Source organism: Branchiostoma lanceolatum, chromosome 15 (assembly GCF_035083965.1).
Source record: "Branchiostoma lanceolatum isolate klBraLanc5 chromosome 15, klBraLanc5.hap2, whole genome shotgun sequence".
In the NCBI taxonomy this organism is placed as follows: domain Eukaryota; kingdom Metazoa; phylum Chordata; class Leptocardii; order Amphioxiformes; family Branchiostomatidae; genus Branchiostoma; species Branchiostoma lanceolatum.
The window spans coordinates 18,564,746-18,585,196 of NC_089736.1; the positions used below are offsets into that span (position 1 = coordinate 18,564,746).

The 20,451-nt window shown below is 41.5% G+C and overlaps 1 protein-coding gene across 2 annotated transcripts in view; it reads right to left on the reverse strand.

Moving 5' to 3' along the window:
* The window catches only part of LOC136420379 (tyrosine-protein phosphatase non-receptor type 23-like), a 108,697-nt gene that overhangs the window by 42,114 nt on the left and 46,132 nt on the right, over positions 1-20,451 (reverse strand). For both annotated transcript variants that reach the window (XM_066407257.1, XM_066407258.1), the window contains exons 10-16: positions 18,851-18,907; positions 17,214-17,272; positions 16,079-16,158; positions 15,867-15,981; positions 9,493-9,558; positions 8,608-8,747; positions 1,824-1,915 (exon numbers count right to left, since the gene is read on the reverse strand). In XM_066407257.1, the coding sequence (XP_066263354.1) occupies positions 1,824-1,915; positions 8,608-8,747; positions 9,493-9,558; positions 15,867-15,981; positions 16,079-16,158; positions 17,214-17,272; positions 18,851-18,907 (609 nt within the window). The remainder of the gene's footprint in view (positions 1-1,823; positions 1,916-8,607; positions 8,748-9,492; positions 9,559-15,866; positions 15,982-16,078; positions 16,159-17,213; positions 17,273-18,850; positions 18,908-20,451) is intronic.

Genomic DNA, 20,451 nt, shown 5'->3' on the forward strand with positions numbered 1-20,451 from the left:
CCTAGGTCAGAAATATCAATGCTCGAGACAAGTATTGACTTCACTGACCCATTAAGAGAAGCAGGGGTTACGAAGGCTGCTCGGGAAATTCCCTACCCCATTTAGGCCGGAATGTTTTTGGTCCACTCACACCGGGGCATGCCCCTGCTCTTTTTCGAAAGATGTGGTGGGTTCTTTTACGTGCTCAAGGTGTGACTCTCCTCAAACACAGGACCTCCATTTCACGTCCTATCCGAGGGACGTCCCTAACCCTAGAAAGCCTCTAGTAGGTACTCATTTACACCTGAGTGAAGTGAGGAAAGCCGTGTTAAGTGCCTTTCCCAAGACATGTCTCTGGGACTATTCTTTGTCCAAACCTAAGAACAACAGTGGAAAGAAAATATTCACCTACAGATGTGTAAAGTTGTGGAATGCACTACCAAGTGAACTCAAGACTGTATCGGATGTGAGGCGGTTCAAGAAAATGATTGATCGTTTTTATGCAACTTAATGGTTTTAGCCCTGATGATAGATTAATTTGTTCAAATTGTAATAGACCCGAGCATTATTTCCGGATAACCGTCCGCGTTGAAGGTAAACTCCCCCTTTGACCCATTGACCTTTGTTGTGTTCTTTTGGCTTTGTTGCATTACCTCGCGCGTCGGGTTATTGGGAAAATCTCAGTGGTAGGATTTTCTTTATAATAGGCTTGAATTAGGATGTTGTGAATTAGGATTTTACCATGGTCAATACTGACCGACGGAGGCCATATATATATAGGCTTGATTATACATTGGAGTTTTCTCTTTCTAACAGTCATTTTTGTGTCAAAAAATTTTGTGATGTTTTCAGTTCCACGGGAAAATGCCCAATTTTGCGCCACATTTTTGATGAGACAATACTTTTCCCTCTAATATTCACTAAAATTACAGAGGTTGAAGAAACCGAAACTCGGGTTTTCTTGTAGCTAAGAGGGATATCCTTCATTCCCATGCATTCAGTTGTTTTAGCTCAGAAGTACTTAGTCTAGTATTTCCTGGAAGAGACGGCCGCTAGACTTGAGGGTGTGCAAACTCAGATTGAGACCCAAAATAAACTAGGCGGTGCCCCCTTCATGCTGCATTGCTCCTGTGCTCCTATGATGACGTCATCATCATATGTGGATGTTAATGCATGGTAAGCACCCAGCGTGTGTTGATATCAGATATACACATCTCCTTCATCTTTCTAGCCAGGATTCCAATGTCGACCTTGGTGTATTCTACTTACTAATAGTCAAACTATTGCTGTGTGCATTATTTTTTTGTTTTTGCATTATTTTGCATTGTGTACAGTGGCAATATTCTTAAAATGTGGACTAACTCTTAGTCATTGTTGCTCATGACAGAGGAGAATTTTGAGCCATTTTCATAAAGATGTTTTTATTGGGCCACTTTGAAAGTTTTTAAAACTTTTTTATTTATCTATTTATTAATCTTAAAGCAATTAAGTGGCAAACTGCCTTTGCTTCAAAACCATTATAGCTACATTTGTCACGATGCATGACGTGTAATTTTGCAGGTCCAGACAACTTAAAATTCACAAAATTAGGAATGGCCCATTTTTGGGGACATTAATTGGGAGGAAATTATCACATGCACTTGCTTGAAAATGTTGCCTTTCCAGTTTATATGGTGATATGCGACATCAACTGTAGCACTGTTCTACATGACACAAGACCTTAAAAAATGTTTTTCAGAAGGCAAAAGAAGTTTGTTTACTCCAAAATGCAGAATAGAAATGATACATTGTATGTTGGGAACTTTTTTCTTGTGTTTAATATGAAAAGAACATCTATTAGTTACCTGGAAGTCCTTCTCTTTCACTTTCTCATCCTCTACCAGCTGTTCCACCTCCATCAGTCCTCCCTCCACATCCAACCTTACACTGGACAACACTGGAGACAAACACAAGTACAATCAATCAGGAATTCTCCCTCCACATCCAACCTTACACTGGACAACACTGGAGACAAACACAAGTACAATCAATCAGGAATTCTCCCCCCACATCCAACCTTACACTGGACAACACTGGAGACAAACACAAGTACAATCAATCAGGAATTCTCCCCCCACATCCAACCTTACACTGGACAACACTGGAGACAAACACAAGTACAATCAATCACAGGAATTCTCCCCCCACATCCAACCTTACACTGGACAACACTGGAGACAAACACAAGTACAATCAATCAGGAATTCTCCCCCCACATCCAACCTTACACTGGACAACACTGGAGACAAACACAAGTACCATCAATCAGGAATTCTCCCTCCACATCCAACCTTACACTGGACAACACTGGAGACAAACACAAGTACAATCTATCAGGAATTCTCCCCCCACATCCAACCTTACACTGGACAACACTGGAGACAAACACAAGTACAATCTATCAGGAATTCTCCCTCCACATCCAACCTTACACTGGACAACACTGGAGACAAACACAAGTACAATCTATCAGGAATTCTCCCTCCACATCCAACCTTACACTGGACAACACTGGAGACAAACACAAGTACAATCTATCAGGAATTCTCCCTCCACATCCAACCTTACACTGGACAACACTGGAGACAAACACAAGTACAATCTATCAGGAATTCTCCCCCCACATCCAACCTTACACTGGACAACACTGGAGACAAACACAAGTACAATCTATCAGGAATTCTCCCTCCACATCCAACCTTACACTGGACAACACTGGAGACAAACACAAGTACAATCAATCAGGAATTCTCCCCCACATCCAACCTTACACTGGACAACACTGGAGACAACCACAAGTACTATCAATCAGGAATTCTCCCCCCACATCCAACCTTACACTGGACAACACTGGAGACAAACACAAGTACAATCTATCAGGAATTCTCCCCCCACATCCAACCTTACACTGGACAACACTGGAGACAAACACAAGTACAATCAATCAGGAATTCTCCCCCCACATCCAACCTAACACTGGACAACACTGGAGACAAACACAAGTACAATCAATCAGGAATTCTCCCTCCACATCCAACCTTACACTGGACAACACTGGAGACAAACACAAGTACAATCTATCACAGGAATTCTCCCTCCACATCCAACCTTACACTGGACAACACTGGAGACAAACACAAGTACAATCTATCAGGAATTCCCCCCCCCCCCCCACATCCAACCTTACACTGGACAACACTGGAGACAAACACAAGTACAACCTATCATGATCAGGAATTCTCCCCCCACATCCAACCTTACACTGGACAACACTGGAGACAAACACAAGTACAATCTATCACAGGAATTCTCCCCCCACATCCAACCTTACACTGGACAACACTGGAGACAAACACAAGTACAATCAATCAGGAATTCTCCCCCCACATCCAACCTTACACTGGACAACACTGGAGACAAACACAAGTACAATCAATCAGGAATTCTCCCCCCACATCCAACCTTACACTGGACAACACTGGAGACAAACACAAGTACAATCAATCAGGAATTCTCCCTCCACATCCAACCTTACACTGGACAACACTGGAAACAAACACAAGTACAATCAATCAGGAATTCTCCCCCCACATCCAACCTTACACTGGACAACACTGGAGACAAACACAAGTACAATCAATCAGGAATTCTCCCCCCACATCCAACCTTACACTGGACAACACTGGAGACAAACACAAGTACAATCTATCACAGGAATTCTCCCCCCACATCCAACCTTACACTGGACAACACTGGAGACAAACACAAGTACAATCAATCAGGAATTCTCCCCCCACATCCAACCTTACACTGGACAACACTGGAGACAAACACAAGTACAATCTATCACAGGAATTCTCCCCCCACATCCAACCTTACACTGGACAACACTGGAGACAAACACAAGTACAATCTATCACAGGAATTCTCCCCCCACATCCAACCTTACACTGGACAACACTGGAAACAAACACAAGTACAATCAATCAGGAATTCTCCCCCCACATCCAACCTTACACTGGACAACACTGGAGACAAACACAAGTACAATCAATCAGGAATTCTCCCCCCACATCCAACCTTACACTGGACAACACTGGAGACAAACACAAGTACAATCTATCACAGGAATTCTCCCCCCACATCCAACCTTACACTGGACAACACTGGAAACAAACACAAGTACAATCAATCAGGAATTCTCCCCCCACATCCAACCTTACACTGGACAACACTGGAGACAAACACAAGTACAATCTATCACAGGAATTCTCCCTCCACATCCAACCTTACACTGGACAACACTGGAGACAAACACAAGTACAATCAATCAGGAATTCTCCCCCCACATCCAACCTTACACTGGACAACACTGGAGACAAACACAAGTACAATCAATCAGGAATTCTCCCCCCACATCCAACCTTACACTGGACAACACTGGAGACAAACACAAGTACAATCAATCAGGAATTCTCCCTCCACATCCAACCTTACACTGGACAACACTGGAGACAAACACAAGTACAATCTATCACAGGAATTCTCCCTCCACATCCAACCTTACACTGGACAACACTGGAGACAAACACAAGTACAATCAATCAGGAATTCTCCCCCCACATCCAACCTTACACTGGACAACACTGGAGACAAACACAAGTACAATCAATCAGGAATTCTCCCCCCACATCCAACATTACACTGGACAACACTGGAGACAAACACAAGTACAATCAATCAGGAATTCTCCCCCCACATCCAACCTTACACTGGGCAACACTGGAGACAAACACAAGTACAATCAATCAGGAATTCTCCCCCCACATCCAACCTTACACTGGACAACACTGGAGACAAACACAAGTACAATCTATCAGGAATTCTCCCTCCACATCCAACCTTACACTGGACAACACTGGAGACAAACACAAGTACAATCAATCAGGAATTCTCCCCCCACATCCAACCTTACACTGGACAACACTGGAGACAAACACAAGTACAATCAATCAGGAATTCTCCCCCCACATCCAACCTTACACTGGACAACACTGGAGACAAACACAAGTACAATCAATCAGGAATTCTCCCCCCACATCCAACCTTACACTGGACAACACTGGAGACAAACACAAGCACAATCAATGAGGAATTCTCCCCCCACATCCAACCTTACACTGGACAACACTGGAGACAAACACAAGTACAATCAATCAGGAATTCTCCCCCCACATCCAACCTTACACTGGACAACACTGGAGACAAACACAAGTACAATCAATCAGGAATTCTCCCCCCACATCCAACCTTACACTGGACAACACTGGAGACAAACACAAGTACAATCAATCAGGAATTCTCCCCCCACATCCAACCTTACACTGGACAACACTGGAGACAAACACAAGTACAATCAATCAGGAATTCTCCCCCCACATCCAACCTTACACTGGACAACACTGAAAACAAACACAAGTACAATCAATCAGGAATTCTCCCCCCACATCCAACCTTACACTGGACAACACTGGAGACAAACACAAGTGCAATCTATCACAGGAATTCTTCCTCCACATCCAACCTTACACTGGACAACACTGGAGACAAACACAAGTACAATCAATCAGGAATTCTCCCCCCACATCCAACCTTACACTGGACAACACTGGAGACAAACACAAGTGCAATCTATCACAGGAATTCTTCCTCCACATCCAACCTTACACTGGACAACACTGGAGACAAACACAAGTACAATCAATCAGGAATTCTCCCTCCACATCCAACCTTACACTGGACAACACTGGAGACAAACACAAGTACAATCAATCAGGAATTCTCCCCCCACATCCAACCTTACACTGGACAACACTGGAGACAAACACAAGTACCATCAATCAGGAATTCTCCCTCCACATCCAACCTTACACTGGACAACACTGGAGACAAACACAAGTACAATCCGTCACAGGAATTCTCCCCCCACATCCAACCTTACACTGGACAACACTGGAGACAAACACAAGTACAATCAATCAGGAATTCTCCCCCCACATCCAACCTTACACTGGACAACGCTGGAGACAAACACAAGTACAATCAATCAGGAATCCCCCCCCCCCCCCACATCCAACCTTACACTGGACAACACTGGAGACAAACACAAGTACAATCTATCAGGAATTCTCCCTCCACATCCAACCTTACACTGGACAACACTGGAGACAAACACAAGTACAATCAATTAGGAATTCTCCCCCCACATCCAACCTTACACTGGACAACACTGGAGACAAACACAAGTACAATCAATCAGGAATTCTCCCCCCACATCCAACCTTACACTGGACAACACTGGAGACAAACACAAGTACAATCAATCAGGAATTCTCCCCCCACATCCACCCTTACACTGGACAACACTGGAGACAAACACAAGTACAATCAATCAGGAATTCTCCCCCCACATCCAACCTTACACTGGACAACACTGGAGACAAACACAAGTACAATCTATCAGGAATTCTCCCCCCACATCCAACCTTACACTGGACAACACTGGAGACAAACACAAGTACAATCAATCAGGAATTCTCCCCCCACATCCAACCTTACACTGGACAACACTGGAGACAAACACAAGTACAATCAATCAGGAATTCTCCCCCCACATCCAACCTTACACTGGACAACACTGGAGACAAACACAAGTACAATCAATCAGGAATTCTCCCCCCACATCCAACCTTACACTGGACAACGCTGGAGACAAACACAAGTACAATCAATCAGGAATCTCCCCCCCCCCCCCCACATCCAACCTTACACTGGACAACACTGGAGACAAACACAAGTACAATCTATCAGGAATTCTCCCCCCCACATCCAACCTTACACTGGACAACACTGGAGACAAACACAAGTACAATCAATCAGGAATTCTCCCCCCACATCCAACCTTACACTGGACAACACTGGAGACAAACACAAGTACAATCTATCAGGAATTCTCCCCCCACATCCAACCTTACACTGGACAACACTGGAGACAAACACAAGTACAATCAATCAGGAATTCTCCCCCCACATCCAACCTTACACTGGACAACACTGGAGACAAACACAAGTACAATCAATCAGGAATTCTCCCCCCACATCCAACCTTACACTGGACAACACTGGAGACAAACACAAGTACAATCAATCAGGAATTCTCCCCCCACATCCAACCTTACACTGGACAACACTGGAGACAAACACAAGTACAATCTATCAGGAATTCTCCCCCCACATCCAACCTTACACTGGACAACACTGGAGACAAACACAAGTACAATCAATCAGGAATTCTCCCCCCACATCCAACCTTACACTGGACAACACTGGAGACAAACACAAGTACAATCTATCAGGAATTCTCCCCCCACATCCAACCTTACACTGGACAACACTGGAGACAAACACAAGTACAATCAATCAGGAATTCTCCCCCCACATCCAACCTTACACTGGACAACACTGGAGACAAACACAAGTACAATCAATCAGGAATTCTCCCCCCACATCCAACCTTACACTGGACAACACTGGAGACAAACACAAGTACAATCTATCAGGAATTCTCCCCCCACATCCAACCTTACACTGGACAACACTGTCTAATGTAGCATTTATGCCGCACTACGCGCTCCTTAGCGGAGCACATTGGGCATTAATGCTGGATTCCCTCTGCTCCCTTTGGAACAGAGCATTAATGCCAGCATACACCCCTGTCCATTAATCATCATTTATCATCCAGTCTTTTTGGACTGAAGGGGAAGGGGAAACCCTTTCCCCTGGCTGGTGCCAGAGGGGGTGGTCACACCAAATTAACCCTCTGCCCCCTAACTACAGTCCACCCTTGTCAAAAACCCCAGCTGTTGCAGGGTGCTAATGTATAGGTCAAGTATGACTAAAGGCCGTGGCAGAAAGCACTAATGCTGGAAAGATGCCAACTAATTGGTTCAAGCCTTGGTCCAAGGCATGGCTGCTAGGACATTTAGGGACTGGTATTTGGACAGCCATGATTACCATGAAATTACCATGGCAGTGTGCACTAACCAAGCATTAGTGCTGCATATGTATTTCTGGCATTAATGCTACATTAGACAACAGTTTGGCAACACAAGTACAATCTATCAGGAATTCTCCCTCCACATCCAACCTTACACTGGACAACACTGGAGACAAACACAAGTACAATCTATCATGATCAGGAATTCTCCCCCCACATCCAACCTTACACTGGACAACACTGGAGACAAACACAAGTACAATCAATCAGGAATTCATTCATAAATACCTCGGCAAACTTACTTGAAATCACCAGGAATCAAGCAGAACCAGTCAGAATGAAAAGTTTTCAAAATTTGAGCCAAATTTGAGAGAATTTCAAATCAAGCTCTATATTGACAAACCTAGCACAAAATAATTTATCAAATCATATAAGTGCACACACATAAAAAAACTGACATACGGTTATCAATTCACAACAATCTACAACATATTACAATGCATGTTACTGAAGTCCTGGTGGCCCATACGTACCTTGCATGGAAGCAGACAGGGTCTTCATGGCATCCTGCCTCACACTCATGGCAGCACACCTCTCCAGCAGGGACTGTGGGAGTCGGCTCGACTCTGGCGTCTCTAACAGCTGAGTCAGGTCCACCGACTCCAAATACTGCCTGGGTGGCGACAAGAATGTAGAGGAACCATTCAAGTACATGCACAGTGAACAAACAGGACTATATAACTTGATATGATACACCTCAGCTACACCGCAGTTCAGCTTGGTCATTTATTTGAGCAAATCTCAATGTACTCTATTCTTTAACCTGCAGGTTATTTGGACAGTCTCAGTGATGATTTCAGGTTTTTTTTCCATACCGCACAAGTCATGCAATGTCCAATTGGAACAGGTACATAATAGTTTATCATAATAATCAATTTAAGCAAACCATAAGAAAGTGGCTTTTATGTGACTTATAGATTCATAAAAACTTCTGTCAGAAGTGTTAATTATCTTATGGACAACAATAGCAGGCACAAATGTCAGCATATTACAGCAATATAAGCTATGACAACGCACAATGTTACCTACATGTTGCCTTGAACTTAGTGATACAACAAAGTAATTTAACTGTTAGGTACACTTGTGGTATATGGTGTATATTCATTCAGGTTCTACAGATACATGTACTTGATCAAACATGTCAGGATTTTTTCTTGCCAGACCCTTCAGGCATCATGATGTCTCAAATTTCACAATATATAACTAAGATCTATACTAAGGAATGTGCATCAGTCTGTATACATGTATCATGATCATCATCATATCCTGTCGCTCCAGTTCTGTATCCATTGTATCTGTCTGGTTAGCCCCTCGTAGGTCACTGACATGTCTGTATCATGACGATAACAAGTACTTACTGCAACTGTTCATCTTTCAGTTCAACCTCTGCAACTACCTGCCGTAGAAGCTTTGCCTTCTCCTCACTGAAATACATCATATTACAATTAAAGAATGTCAGGGTGGGAGGGAAAGAGTAGGATTAGTTCACATTTGACAGGAATATTATCCTTCCACCATTGCAGAGTTAGTAATAAGTAGAGCTGTGTACCTAAACAGGTACAGGTACAGGTACACGGGTTAAGATACAGGTTCGGACCTGAACCTGTACCTAAATAACTTGTTCAGAAAATGGTAGATTTTCAATAAGGACAAAAGCATGTTTGAACTGGTAACAACATAATATTCAATTGTGCTAGGTATCATTTTTATGAAAACACAGATGAAAATTTGACTCCAGTCTTGCAAAATTAATGTGTTTTATGTGCTAGAGTATAGTAAAGATGTGGCTTTAGTGCACTGCCACGGTAATTTCATAGTAATTTTATTTGTCAAAGTGGCCATCCCCTAGGTCAGGCTTGACCTGATTAGTACAGGTTCAGTACCAGTACACCAGGGTTCAGGTATTTTGGACCTGTACCTAATTGATTGTACCCAGTACTGTATGGTACAGTGTACCGCTTCACAGCTCTAGTAATAAGTTTAAAGCTGCTGTAATTTGATTATCTTAGGATTGGTGACTCCGGAATGAGATTAATGGACAGGTTTTTTTTACCCTCTGAACATGGTCGTACAAAAAAAAGATTGTCCTTGGAGGGGTCCACTTTTCCTTTCAATTCTATACAGCAAACAAATATCCACCTACACTGTCTCAGTGGCAATGAATGGCTAGGCTAGTGGACTCGACGTAGAGAGGTCAAGGGTTCGATTCATGGCATTTCTGGATAGACACTGTGTCCTTGGGAAAGGGACTTAACATGACTTTCCCCACTCCACCCAGTTGTAAAAATGGGTACCTGACTTTGGTTTGAGGAATAAAGGCAATGGAAGGAGAGGGTTGGCCTTCCAATACTGTGCCCTAGACCTCAAAAAAGTCTACACTCATATACCCAGCACATGGACGGGTACAGATTAGGTGCAGGACTAACACCGGTCAGTTTAAATCGGAAAGTACAGTTTCCGGATTTGAAGGCAGCTAGAACCTCCCTGACTGAAATCCCTAGTTTTAAACTTTTTTTTCCCTGGATGTACAGGAAAGTTTTACATACCATTTCAGAGATTATGTTGTCTTCATTATTAGTTTGTTTTTTTATTGCCATAGTGTATAAACTTATCGATATACTTGAAGTTAAAAATTGCTTAGACCGCAGTGTAGAAAGAGTTTCCCCAGGCTTATGAAGTTTCCCCCCAGACTTGGTGAGTTAGACCGCGGGGCTGACAGACCAGCCTGCATGTAGACTGCATTTCATACAACACCATGAAAGTGACTGAATTAATCAGAAATCACACCTGGCCAGCCTGTGTAATTAGCACATATATGATAAATTCTATGAAAAGTCTAAGCAAGGGGGATAGGCTGGGGTCCTGAACAGAACCCCACATACTAAAATAAACGTAGAATGGGCTGATAGTTAGGTCCTCAGAACTGAACACAGCTGAGCCACTTTCCAATAGTTGTGCATTATTTTTTGTTTTGCTCTACAGAAAACTGAGATTATACTACCTTGGACCAAGGAGGTTATATAGATAACCTCCTTGCTTGGACCAAGGAGGTTTTTCTTGGACAAAACATTGAGAGGACTGATTTCAGAAAGAGCATATTATCCAGCTATTAAAGTTGAAGACCTACATTGATAGGTAAACAAGAATCATGTGGGATTTTAGGCTTTGGGAAGTAGGACAAATCACACCATCTCTTATAGAATATAGCCAACTGCTTTATTTAGCAGAGTCTGACTTGAATCTTGTACCTGCAGCCATGGCCAGGCATGACTATTGTCAACTGTGGAAAAATATGCTTTAGAATGTTTGATAAATTAACTGTTGACAAATGTGTTAATCAAACTTGCAATGTAATAAATTGATTTGTTACTGAAACAAATTCACACAGGTGGAAAAGCACTAAATGTGCCTTCCTTGTTGCAAGAAAGAGGGGAAGTAGATTACCTCTTGGGTAGAATGTAGCTATTAGTAAGTAAAAGCAAGGAGGTTCTATATAAAACCTCCTTGGTAAAAGCAAGGAGGTTTTATATATAAAACCTCCTTCAAGGTAAAAGGTCCTGTGAAAGCTAAAAATACTGATTTTTCTTTTTTTTAGATTGACAGTTCAGCTTAGCTGTCCATGATTTAGGCATGTACGTCTTAAGTTTGATGGGAGCACTGTGCTCCTAAGAAAACATCTCCAGACATTATTAGCTAATTCTAAAGTAAATGCCAGTGCTCTAGGAAGGGAGGAATTTTTAGGAAGTTGAATCAAGCACAGAGGGGGATGCGTGAGAATTTATTGTTCTTTCAGGGATGTCTGTATTGGCTGTGAATATCACAATTAATGTCAAGGTGTGAATTACACTGATTTGCATAGAGCCAAAAGACAATTGGTACATGGAAAGATAGAATTTCTCGGCTACCATGGATGCAGTAGGTATTGAAAAAGCAGAGGTTTTGGTCGGGAGGATAGGAGCTGTGGCCACGATTTTTAACATTTCCCTCAAGGGAATGTGTGCTACCCAGTCGTAATGTGGAAGCAAGGTGCAAGTACATCATTACTTCTGTATAGGAATAGTATCTTTGCTGGAAGGGAGCTGATCTGGATAGAGACTGACCCTGGGTATATAGTACATGTATGTCAAACCAAGGAGGCTTATAAAACCTGGTTTAAAAATCATTTGGTCAAACAAACTTTAGGGAATGAAAAAAAACAACAATATGGCCTGAGGACTCAGTAAAGGCTTCAACAAACCCCATCACAATCACACAAAATAATAGGCCCAATTTATACAGAGTTTTTCCAGATATCTAAAAATCCGCCGACATCTGAGCCGTAGATATCTGGACGCATTTATACACACCGACAGGAAGTACCGCAGGACACACGCAGCGCGCTGATTGCACTCGTGACCCTATTTCACAGCGAACCTCTGCGTGGCTCCATGAATTGCTGCGACCGGGACCTGGAGCGGGTCCACTTCCCTCCGCCATGATGCCAAGAAGGTTTCCCACGCTGTATGCTGATTAGCTTTATCACCCGCCAAATATGCAAACTAGCGTGAATCCCGACCTCCAGATGTCTACTACGCGACACATTCTGTTTAGACGTTCGCCTGGAGCGGTCGGGGACTCCCGCTGAGTTGTCGGGGGAACGCTTCGGAGTGGTCGGCTGAAATTTTCCCGACATCTAAAAAAACCCTCATTAAGACCATAAAATTCCTGTTTAGACAGAGAAAAAAGCTGTCGCCTGGCAGATATCTGCAGTCCAGACATCTAGAAAAGCTGTGTGTAAATTGGCCCTTAGTGTCTATAAGATCACCTCGAGAGGCAGCTTGGAACAAGCTGGCTTGAGGCTATTTTAAACTGGCTTGGAGCGTTCAGTCTGCCCAACCAAATCTCCACATGTTGCAATAAATCTATTATTATTCACTCATTTCCTGTCACAAAATTCAGTTCTATCAACATAGGCCACAGCAAGTAATCTTTATGGATGACATCAGCGCGCTCATTAATTTTCTCCTGATTTAGAAAAAACACACAAGAAATTTCATTGCCCTCCGACGGTGGTCAACATGCGCCCAAAATTGGCAAATATGTCATAAACGTTGACAGTCTAAGGTGTTTCATTGCATATGAATACCCAGTGTAGTTCCTACCCATGATGGTATGACAAGCTGTTTTCTGTATTATTTTGTTCTAGTTAATTGTGCTGTATAGTATATGTTACACATCTTCAAGGACAGTTCAATGTTGACAGTCTAAGGTGTATCATTGCATATGAATAACCAGTGTAGTTCCTGCCCATTTGGTATAACAAGCTGTTTTCTGCATTTGTCCTAGCAAGGACATTATATACATTGTATAATGTCCTTGGTTCTAGTTTATTGAGCTGTATACACAAAGTGTTTCATCGCATATGAATACCCTCAGCTGGTGTAGTTGCTTCAGATGATGATACAACAAGCTCTTTTCTGCATTTTGTTACTGTTAGTCTATTGATATGTACATGTATACACATCTACTAGGACATGTTTACTGTTGAACAAAAGAGGTTTTATATAGATTAGGAGAGAGGACGGGCTAGCGCCCCGCTGGGCCCTTTTGTTTCACCCCACTGCGACCCTTTGTGTATCGCTGGCGCGGCGCCGTCTTTGATGTCGATGCGTAAATCGTATTATCCAACCGTTTTCTATGCAAAGGAACTTCAGCATGACGTCACAAGTGCCGAGCTTGAGCCGACCGGCAGCCGAGATGCCTCTGGTTTCCGACGATTCCCTTATTTGGAACACCGAACACGGATTCGGCAGACGTCATCCTTCGATCAAGGACAAAATGGCGGTCGTCTTGGTGATTGAATCTTCATCGTGCGACCAACTAGGCCGAGTTTATAGTCATTTTTGTTGACAAGTCTCCGTTTCTTAGCGTCAGAAATATAGATTCATACCTATAATTTCATGTTGCCACAAAAAATTTGTATCGTATTTCTTAGGTAATTTTTTTTCTGAATAGCTGAAGGGGTCCTCGTTCCAAATTTGTTGTTTTTGGCACCAGAACCTGGCTAGATTTTCCAGAACATGGGAGTGACTTTTGGTATGATTTTCGTTCCCGTTCGTGCATGGAGGTCCTTGGTTCGTGTCCATGGGTCCTTCGGTCGTGTTTTTGATAGCTTATATTGTGTTTCGTTGGGAGATTCAGCTCCCGATTGACATGTTTACAGAAGAAGGTGTATGCGAGCCAAGTCAAGTTTGTAATTTTTCCTCAGTCGGCATATATGCAAAATAAAAAATACTGTGTTAGTTCTCTTCGACTTGTGTTTTTCAAGCCATCCGGCGGTTTTGTATTACATTCCCACAGACTTCACAATCATATTATGTACAGCGGCTGCCGGCTGCAGTGTTGGTTGCCGCAGTGCTTTGATTCTCGTCGTTAGAGAGATCATCTTCTACATGTACATTGTATTCTTGTAACTCTAATCGTCCTTGCGCTAATGTTTGAAAGTCCTCCTCAAAGTCACTGGAAAAGAAATATCAAAGTCGCTCCACACGACATCATTATTGCCGGGTCGCACCCGTGAAAACAAAGCAAATTCGCAAATTTTAAAATATAGGAATCTTGTTTTTTTTTTGCCCGCTTTTTTTTTTCCTATCTCATTAGTTTTGGAGCCTGCAGAGGATGGCATCCATAAAATTTAATTGCTGTGGCCATATGAAACATACATGACTGTACATGGCAGGGGATGCATGTGTACCGGTTGGGTACTACTGTACAGTACAGTAAAAATTATTTACTATTATAATAATAGGTACAGGTTCAAAATACAGGAACATCAAGGTACCGGTTCAGTATCTGAATGGACTACTTGACTTATTTTGTGACTAAAAATGTGTTTTTCCTTCACAAAGATGAAATTGTGCACTGGAAAAAGATAAAAATAACAGTAACAGCAAACTAAAGAGTCATTGCCGAGAAAACCAGGCAAAACCTGGCAGAGGTGGGAAGATGGGGGTCGGCCAAATCGGCTCATGCATGTACTTTGTATGTGTGATAGGTATGTGGAACTATGACCAGCCACATAATTAAAACCCTCCAGCTGTTATAGAGTTCTGGGACCCCCCTCCAAAATCAAACAATTTATGACAGTGAAGATTATTAAAATTGCGATGGCTACCCTGATCATTCTGATAAAGATATGAGTTTTATTTTCCATATAGCATAGATCCCCTGATTCTGATCAAAAGTTGAAGATGAAGCATTGAAACTAAGAGGGTGTAATAGGGGGTTACCAAAACGCATGGAAACAGGATTTTCACCTCTCTGAATTTAAGAAATTTTTAAGGGGCCTTTTCTCCTACAAACGTCAATTTTGATGAATGGTAAAATTACCTTTATGATATAAATTGTTTGATTTTGGAGGGTCTCGGAGGGGGTTTTAATCATGTGGCTGGTCATAGTTCCACATACCTATCACACGTCCAAAGTATGAGCCGATTTGGCCGACCCCTATCTTCCCACCTCTGCCTGGTTTTCTCATGCAATGACAATGCGTTTACAGTACTTTGTCAAATACTACGAAATAGTTTGATGATGATGATCCACTGTGTTCTGCAGCTCAGGTAATAACACGACATAGTTTAGGTACAGGTATAGGACTGGTCCGGACATGTACATGTACCTAAACCTCTGTACTGGTACCTGTACCTTAGATCATGTATTTCTTGAAGTTTTAAAGGAAAGTGGTGTTACTAACCTGTACATGGAGGAATACTCATGTGCCTCCATGGGCACCAGGCGTTCAAAGATATCTGGCCCTGTAACACTTGTGTCGATTGGCTGGAAAGGAAGGGCTTTCACTAGTGATGCACCTGTGAAAACATCAGAACTAAATATCATTTCAACTGTTTCAACACGATTGCCAGTTTTTTAAGACATGACACAAAAATCAAACTTGTATCAAGTTACCTTTTAGCTCTGGCATAGACTCAATTGGTGGCACTGTCTCGTGATAAACAAAGTCATTATCCTTTTTAGCTCCTCCAAACCTGCAGAAAAACAGAAGGCAATGAGTTCTACAACCACATACCTTCTCATACCAAGCTTCTAAATGCCCAAAGTATGAGATTCCAGGAATAACTGTGATTTCTCATTAATTATGCAAATAGGGTCTTCATTTGCGTAACGTTTATCAATAAATGTCCCTCTATTTCTCAGTTACATAATGTTACATTTTTGAATAGGAATCATGGAATGCAGTGGGTTAAACTGTATAAAATTTCTCCTAGATTCTGATTTGCATACATACCGTTTCATAATACAAAGCATCACTTAAGGTTTCTACCCTGGCTTAATTGGCATATTGACTTTCAAAGGTTTTCTCTATTAATGAATCAAAGAATTCTGAACATTTGGAACTTTTTGGGCATGGATGACATCATCAAATTTTATTGCCCCTAATATCATTTTTTTCTAAAAAGAAAATACAGCACATTGGTACATACAAATGTACACATGTACCATTGCAATGAAACTATGTTCGCACGGTTGCACATCTTGATATCCATTAATTGTCTGCAGCTATTAGAAAGGCAATGTAGTCAGGGTAGAAACCTTAAGCTATCCATATATTAAAAACAAGTTGTCTACAGCTTCTATAGCTTAGCTATCCCTTTGAATCCGTCCAGACATTCTCGAGTTATTGTGTTCATACACAGACATGCACACAGACACACACACAGACAAAGACACACACACACTTATATGGCCTCCGTCGGTCAGTATTGACACACACACACACTCTACAAAACATAACCTTTTTGGCGAAGGTAGTTAGAGATAGCAGACTTCATCCTGTCTGACAGAACATACACGTGTAGAAACTGTACCTGCTTCCACTGCACTACACACACAATATAACACACACATATGCACACACACACACACACACACACACACACACACACACACACACACACACACACATATAATAGACAAATGATCACACAAGCGCACACACCACACAGTCACAACTAAGACACAACAGGCAGACTTTCTCTCAGTTAGTTTATCCTGGACCAATCATGTAAACATGAAGACTTACTTCCCTCCCACCACATCCATGGTGAACTGTAAGGCTTCTGAAATGGTGTCTGATTGACCCTACAGGGCAGGGGGCAAGTTTCATGTCAGTCTACATGTACATGTACATGTTCATGTATCCTAACTAAGCAAATACTACTGTAACAGCACAAGTACATGCCAGAAAGATAAAGTTGATATTCATTGCTAATCAAATCAAATCATTGACTTTACACCTCAGTGATGCATGTCTTATTTGCATAATGTATGTATTCAATTCAAACTTTATTGCACAACAAATGTAACAGGTACAATGTATGGCAAGCTTGTGACTAGTACGAAATATCAAGACATATATGCCTTAGTTTGTCTATTAACAATGCTAATGAGTTCTACATAACAGACTAAACACAAGGGTTTCCAATAAGAGTAATACAGTATACGTAATTATATGGAACATGGATTACATGACAATACACAGGAAACTAGGTTTACATCAATTGCCTGCGTCAGAGATGATTCGATTTCTTTTTAGAAAAGAGGTATATTAGCCTAATAGATGTACAAGGAAATTGCGTCAGGATATGACATAAGTAAATCAAAAGTCTCTGAGCTTGTCTTAGATGGTAGGGTTATATTTGCATTTTTGGTGATCACGTTCATAAGTGTCTGTCTTTCTTCAATATACGTGGGACATGTTAAAAGAAAGTGGAATTCATCTTCAACAGTATGTTTGCATGTAGGACATCGTCTCTGAGTGGCTGCTACATTACTATGACGACCTTTTTCTATTTCTAAACAATGTGCGCTGATTCGCAGTTTGGTTATGCATGTTAGCAACAAATGATTTATTTTGGATTGATGAAAGGTACTTCTCAAATGTGAAGTCAGTTTTGAATTTAGAATAGGTTTGCAGCCTGCTGTAACTTCTAATCTCTTGCCTCCAGCCAGAAACAAACGTGTCTTTCAGGCGTTCTTTGAGCACGTTACCAAAACGCTTGGTGTCAACTGTTGGGTTTAGCCAAACATTTTGGAAGCCGTGTCGGCATAATATATCTTGCACATGAACGATCCAGTCCTGCTCCTGTTCCACAGCTATATCGAAAGCTTTTTTAATTTTCTGTCATTAGGAAGGTTTAGGAGTCTAATCCAATATTTGAGAAGTTGTGTCTGGGCTTCAATATAATGTGGAAATGTGCTGAGTTCACCCCTTACAGCGGCATTAACGGAACTTCTGGGAACTTGAAGTAGCGTTTTACAGTAGAAGAACATACTCTAGATCGGACACTTCATACAATGATTTGGGATGATTCAACAATTTATGTATGATGATATTACCTCAACCTAGGTGACATCATGATGGGAATTTTCCATTATTTACAACTAACACATTATAAAAGTCTCTTTTCAAATATGTAAATAAGGTCCTCATTTGCATCAATCAAGTCTGTTTATGATCACCATCCAAATTACAAAGGAAAACTGTTCCTACACAGATGGACATGAGAGAATGTGCTGAGACATCAGTATGCAGACATAAGAGATAGCAAGCTGATGCTACTTAGCTTTGATTTACAATATCCTATTGATGACACTTCCTATGTTGCAGCATGAAATACATGTATGATTTATCATAGTGCAGGGCTCATAAGAACTTACCTTTGCTAGTTTGACTGCTTCAGTTAACTTGTCCAAGGAACCCTTGTAGTAAGTGACCTGCAAAGTATGTATTACTAAGTTGTAAGGTTAAGTCCTAAGAGAGTCTGGGCTATTTGCTATGTGTGAAGACATCTTGTGTGTGGACTATGTATTTGTGACATTACACATTCACAGAACACTCCAAACACATTTATTACCTTCGCCGAGAAGGTTATGCAGAGGGTTAAGCGTTTGTATGTGTGTGTGTTTGTAATTGACCACCATAACTCAATAAGGCTTGGATGGATTGTCTTGATATTTGGTAGGTGGGTAGGACTTGGTGAGACCTACAAATGATTAGATTTTGGGCCCCCTAGCGGGTTCTTACGGTACTGCAGCGGAACTTCCTGTTTTCATATCTCGTGTTCTGGACATGCTATGAAACTGATTTTAGAGTGGTAGATAGATCTTTGGACAGAGAGTGAGTGGTGTGGGTTTGGGCCCCCTAGCGGCTTTTCTGGAACTGCAGTAGCAGGTTTTGTGTCTGACTTTGAAAGGGAATAACTCAAGAAGGGCTTGATTGATGGTAATGATTTTCAGTAAGTATATAGCTTGAGTGATGATGTACATAATTAGATACTTCTTATGCAAATCAGTATCTAATTTGCATAATTAATGAGGAAAGTTTATACATCCGCCAAATTCCATGATAGGACTCTGAAACATGTGACATATGTAACTGAGGAAAAGAGAAATGTTAATTGATATGAACTATGCAAATGAAGACCTCATTTGCACAATTAATGAGAAAATACTATAACAAGATGGCCTTGATGGATGGTCATGAGTTTTGTTATGTAGATAGCTTGTGTGATGCTTAGTATGATTGGATGATAATTATGCAAATCAGATTATAATTTGCATAATTGATGAGTCAACTTTAAAAATCCGCTTTGTCCCATGATATGACTATTCAAATTGTAACTGAGGAAGAGAGGAATGTTGATAGATAGAAAATATATAAATGTGGGCCTAATTTGCATACTTAATGAGTAACTTCTATAATTCCACACTGGCAAATGACGGCAATCTCATACATTTAATACTTTTTTGGTGGCATAGGGAAGTTATGTGAATGTGAACATCGTTGAATCAAATTATGCTTATAAGCGTCTCATTTGCATAGTTTATGATAAATATTAGCATAACCTTCTTTGTTAAGCTCATAATTTGTTAAGCTCATACTTTGGACATGTTATATTTTAAGACAATCAACTGGTATGATTTATGATTGATGAGAAACACTCCTAATACGTCAGTCATAAAGGTTAAAATCATTTGGCGAAGGTATGAGGTCGTGGAACTCTAGTTTATTTATTTGTTTAACATGTACATGCCAGGGTTGCCCAACTACCCGTAGGCTATTACATGTACTAAGGGCGAACCCATGTGCGGCCATAGGACTGTAGGTTTTGAACCACTCACACCGGGAAGGACCCCTACTCTTTTCGATAAGTGCGGTGACTTCTTTAACCTACTCGAGGTGTGGCTCTCCTCAAACACGGGACCTCCATTTAACGTCCTATCCGTGGGACGTCCCTAACCGAAGCTAGGTACTCATT